Source organism: Jatropha curcas, chromosome 4 (assembly GCF_041381405.1).
Source record: "Jatropha curcas cultivar XTBG-Jc1 chromosome 4, XTBG_Jcur_1.0, whole genome shotgun sequence".
NCBI classification, from domain to species: Eukaryota; Viridiplantae; Streptophyta; class Magnoliopsida; order Malpighiales; family Euphorbiaceae; genus Jatropha; species Jatropha curcas.
This window is the reverse complement of record NC_143154.1, coordinates 15,942,522-15,946,471: the sequence shown is the minus strand read 5'-3', so window position 1 is coordinate 15,946,471 and position 3,950 is coordinate 15,942,522. Positions and strand designations below refer to the sequence as shown.

At 46.6% G+C, this 3,950-nt stretch overlaps 2 protein-coding genes across 2 annotated transcripts; both read left to right on the top strand.

Annotated features, from left to right (window-relative positions):
* Positions 1-293: 293 nt before the first annotated feature.
* On the top strand, positions 294-1,124 carry LOC149496887 (uncharacterized). The gene is made up of 2 exons (XM_089720789.1): positions 294-764; positions 846-1,124. The coding sequence occupies exons 1-2, from the start codon at positions 294-296 to the stop codon at positions 963-965; spliced, it is 591 nt and encodes a 196-aa protein (XP_089576915.1). The 3' UTR covers positions 966-1,124.
* Positions 1,125-1,674: 550 nt separating this feature from the next.
* On the top strand, positions 1,675-3,053 carry LOC149496886 (uncharacterized). Its single transcript, XM_089720737.1, has 2 exons — positions 1,675-2,337; positions 2,414-3,053. Exons 1-2 carry the CDS (start codon positions 1,702-1,704, stop codon positions 3,047-3,049), a joined length of 1,272 nt encoding a protein of 423 aa, XP_089576863.1. The 5' UTR covers positions 1,675-1,701; the 3' UTR covers positions 3,050-3,053.
* The last annotated feature ends 897 nt before the right edge of the window (positions 3,054-3,950 follow it).

The window sequence follows — 3,950 nt, the reverse complement described above, 5'->3', positions numbered from 1 at the left end:
CTTCGATGACTGGACGGTCTCTCCGATTATTCTCCAGGTATTTCCCCTTTTCCTTTTCCTTATTTTTTTCTTCTTTCTTTTAGTTCAATCCTTTGTAATAGAAAGGATCCATTACTCAGGTTTTGGTTAAAGGACCACCTCCAAGTGGTAGCTGCTCCTACTCTCTTGCCCTATAGCCCCTCTCAGTATCGTATGTGGAGGATCCTGATCACTCATCCGTCTACTGATGCATGGACCTCATGGCTGATTGAGTTGGGTCCAAATGAGGTATTTGTGAACCCCTCCCCACTGACATGCGAGCGGGCAAACAGATGGTGCTCACTGCTACTCATACCGAGGGCATTCCATACTTGGAATTCGTTATGGAGGGAGATTATGATGAATTCTGCCGCATTACTTTAATGCAGCCCATTGGATCTCGTCTTGATGATTTCCAAGGACCGGCTCCTTCTCAGCCGTTCGGCACTCGTTCTTCCCGAGCTTCGGGTCCTTCAACTAGGACTCCAAGGAGGAGGCCTGTGACTGATCCTACTTCTTCTACTCCGGTTGGGGGTTCTTCGCAGGCCGGGCCTAGCCGACCGGCAGGCCCTTCTAGGGCTCCTCGGGCCATTCTGGAGGCTACCGGGCCGCTTCATCCGGATCTGGTTAATCTCCGCCTACCCTACAGTATTTCCCACTTTGTACCCGACGGCCCTCCAGCTACTCGAGAAGTCTCCCTGGAGGGTGTGGATCGCCTGGCTCTTCCTTCCGAGGACATTACTGAGGTAAAACCTGATACATCTCTCACAAAAAGGATTTGTAAGAGCTTTGATATTGACTCGTGTCTTTCTCTGTATAACCTTCAGGTTCCTGTCGGGTTGGTTAATCAGATGATGGAGCTGATTCTTGGATTGCAGCAAGAAGTGGCTGTGGCCTGGACTCAGATGGCCTTTGATGATCAGAGGAGGAGGAGGCCCCGCCGCTGATAGCTTCTGCTCTACCTTTTTATTGCTGTACTGAACTTTTGTCTGTACCTGCACTTGATATGTATCTTGTACTGAACTTTTGTACCTGCACTTGATATGTATCTTGTACTGAGCTTTATCTGTACCTGCACTTGATCAGTACTAACAAAACTTGACAAAAAAAAAAAAAAAAAAAAAAAAAACATGTATGCATGGTTTATTAGGTCTGAGAGGAAAAGAGAGAAAAAACAAAAAGGATTTTATTTCAGTTTCTCTCTCTTTTTTTTTTTTTTTTTTTTGGGGCCGGCGGCTGGCCGCCGGGTGGGGCCGCCGGCTCGGCGGCCGGGTCCGGCGGCTGGCCGCCGGGCTGGGCCGCCGTTCCGGGCCGCCGGCTCGGCGGCTCGGTCGCTGACTCGGCGGTCGGGCAGCCGGGTCGAGCCACCGGCTCGGCGGCTGGGTCGCTGACTCGGCGGTCGGGCCGCCGGGTCGAGCCACCGGCTCGGCGGCTGGGCCGCCGGGCCGGGCCACCGACTCTGAATTTCCTTCTATAAAAGCTGGATTTCAGCCCCTTTTTTTTTCTCTTCTCGAATTCTGTGCCAGAAAAAGTCCAATTTCGGTCAGTTTTTATTATTTTTTTTTATTTTTTATTATTATATTTTTTTTATTTTTATTTTTATTTTTCAGTCTTTCATTATTTTTATTTATTTATCATTTTTCTTTTTAGGAAAGATAACATAAAACAAGAAAGAAAAGAACAATGAATCCCTTCTATAACCATAGCATGCACAGCTGGACTAGGAGTCTCTCCAAAGTTGAAAAGATCAATCTGGGGAGGTACGGTCTTTCTCCTGCCATTACTCTCAGAGGTGTGGTAATTGATTGGGATTTTTTGAGGGCCTGCATTAGATTTTGGGACCCCGAGGCCCACGTTTTCCGGTTCGGGGCCATGATGGAAGAGATGTGCCCTCTTTTTGAGGAGTTTTGTGCCATTGTGGGATGTGACCCTAATGCCCCTTTGGTCAGGCATGAGATAAAAGCTGGGTATATTAGATCGTTTGAGACCCTGTTTCGATTCAGCCGGCCCCAAGCTAGAGCTATGATCGTTAATGACCAGAAAGCGATCCTGCTGCCCCTGATTGATGAGTTCTCAGAGGCTCAACCAGATGACCCAAACCGGATGAGGCTGAGGATGCGGGCTTTAGTTTTCTGTTTGTTGGCTGGCTTCTTGTTTAACCGGGATCCAGGCTTCGGGGATCTGCGCCTTTGTCCCATGGTTTGGCAAATGGAAGACATGGGTTGCATCGGTGGTCTCGTACTGGCAGAGACTATTAGGAGCCTCGACAGGGCTGCTTTAGGGTTTGAGGAATGGACAGTCTCTCCCATCATTCTCCAGGTATTTCCCTTTACTACCTTTCCCATTTCCTTTTCCTTTTATTATTTCATTGTAATAGAAAGGATCCATTACTCAGGTATGGTTGAGGGACCATCTCCAAGTGGTTGCCGCTCCTACTCTTTTACCCTACAATCCTTCTCAGTATCGTACCCGGAGGATCTTAATCACACGCCCTTCTACTGATGCATGGACTTCATGGCTGATTGAGTTGGGCCCCGATGAGATATTGTGGTTCGTTCCTTGGTACAATGTTACCCGTTTCATCCAGGTCAGCTTTCGCCATTCTCGGGTTTATCTTCTGGGCCTCACCCATTGTACTTGGTACTGCGCTTTGCGCGTTTTAAGACAAATGGGGATAGATCAAACTGTTCCGGTTATAGATGACTTTTCAGCTGATTCGGCCATCACTCCAGGTGTTACCCGAGCTGTCCTTAGGGCTTGGGTAAGAGATCATCAAATGGTTAGGCCTTTGCCTAACCCTGCCAGTGTTCAGACTTCTCCTGAGTATCGGGCTTGGTTTATTACTACTGTCTGGCCAATTGAGAGACCAAGGAGGACTGCACTGCTGAGCGTACTCGAAGGTTGGGTTCAGGCTGATGCTGAGGATGAGGTTGGGACTGGTGAGGAGATTATGTTGGCTCCTCGGACCGGCGAGGCTGGGCAGATAGGAGACTCAGAGGATGCCGCCCCGCGGAGGCGACGGGATGCCTAGACTTCTATAGGCTTTTTGGACTTTCATTGTTGTTTGATCTTTATTTGGGATTTTGGATTTTTGGATGTATGTTTTATATTTTTGTCTTGGACTTAGCTTTATTTTGGATTCCTTCATTTTCTTGACTTTATTGCTTAAATTGAGAATGTTGTTTAGCTTTCCAAGCATTTTCCAACTTTATTTATTTAAGCTCTAATTTTTGCCTAAACCGCCCTTTCGGGTTTTCAGCTTAGCGAGCTACCCACTTTTGCCTAAGCTGCCCTTTCGGGTTTTCAGCTTAGCGGGCCCCGACTTTTGCCTAAGTCGCCCTTTCGGGTTTTCAACTTAGCGGGTTTTTTCTTATTTTCCTTTTTCTTTTTTTTTTTGGCAAAGAAGCATGAAATTTGTGAAATGACGATTTTTTTTTTTACTAATGCTTAGACCGCACCCAATGAGGGTTGCCTACATATCTCCGATATATAATTTCTTTTTTCCAAAGAGAATCAGGCCTAATGTAGTTCATTTACATCATGCAATGATTACACATAATATCTTTTCAACTGATCTAAATTACATGGATTTGTAAATTCCAAACCATCTAAATCAGTCAAGACGACGGCTCCGCCGGATAATATCTTCTTCAACACATAGGGCCCGGCCCAATGAGGACGGAACTTCCCACGTGGGTCTATGATTGGTTGTCTAATTTCTTTCAGAACCAAACAACCTTCTTCGAGTTTCCGATTTTTAACCTTTTTATTAAAATGCCGCGCTATTCTCCTTTGATAAACTTGAGTCTGGTGGATTGCTCGCAATCGCTTTTCGTCCATACCCAAGAGTTGCATATGATAATTCTCGGCCCAATCTGCTTCGCTGATCTGGCTTTCTCGGATAATTCTTGCCGACTGAACTTCCAGCTCAA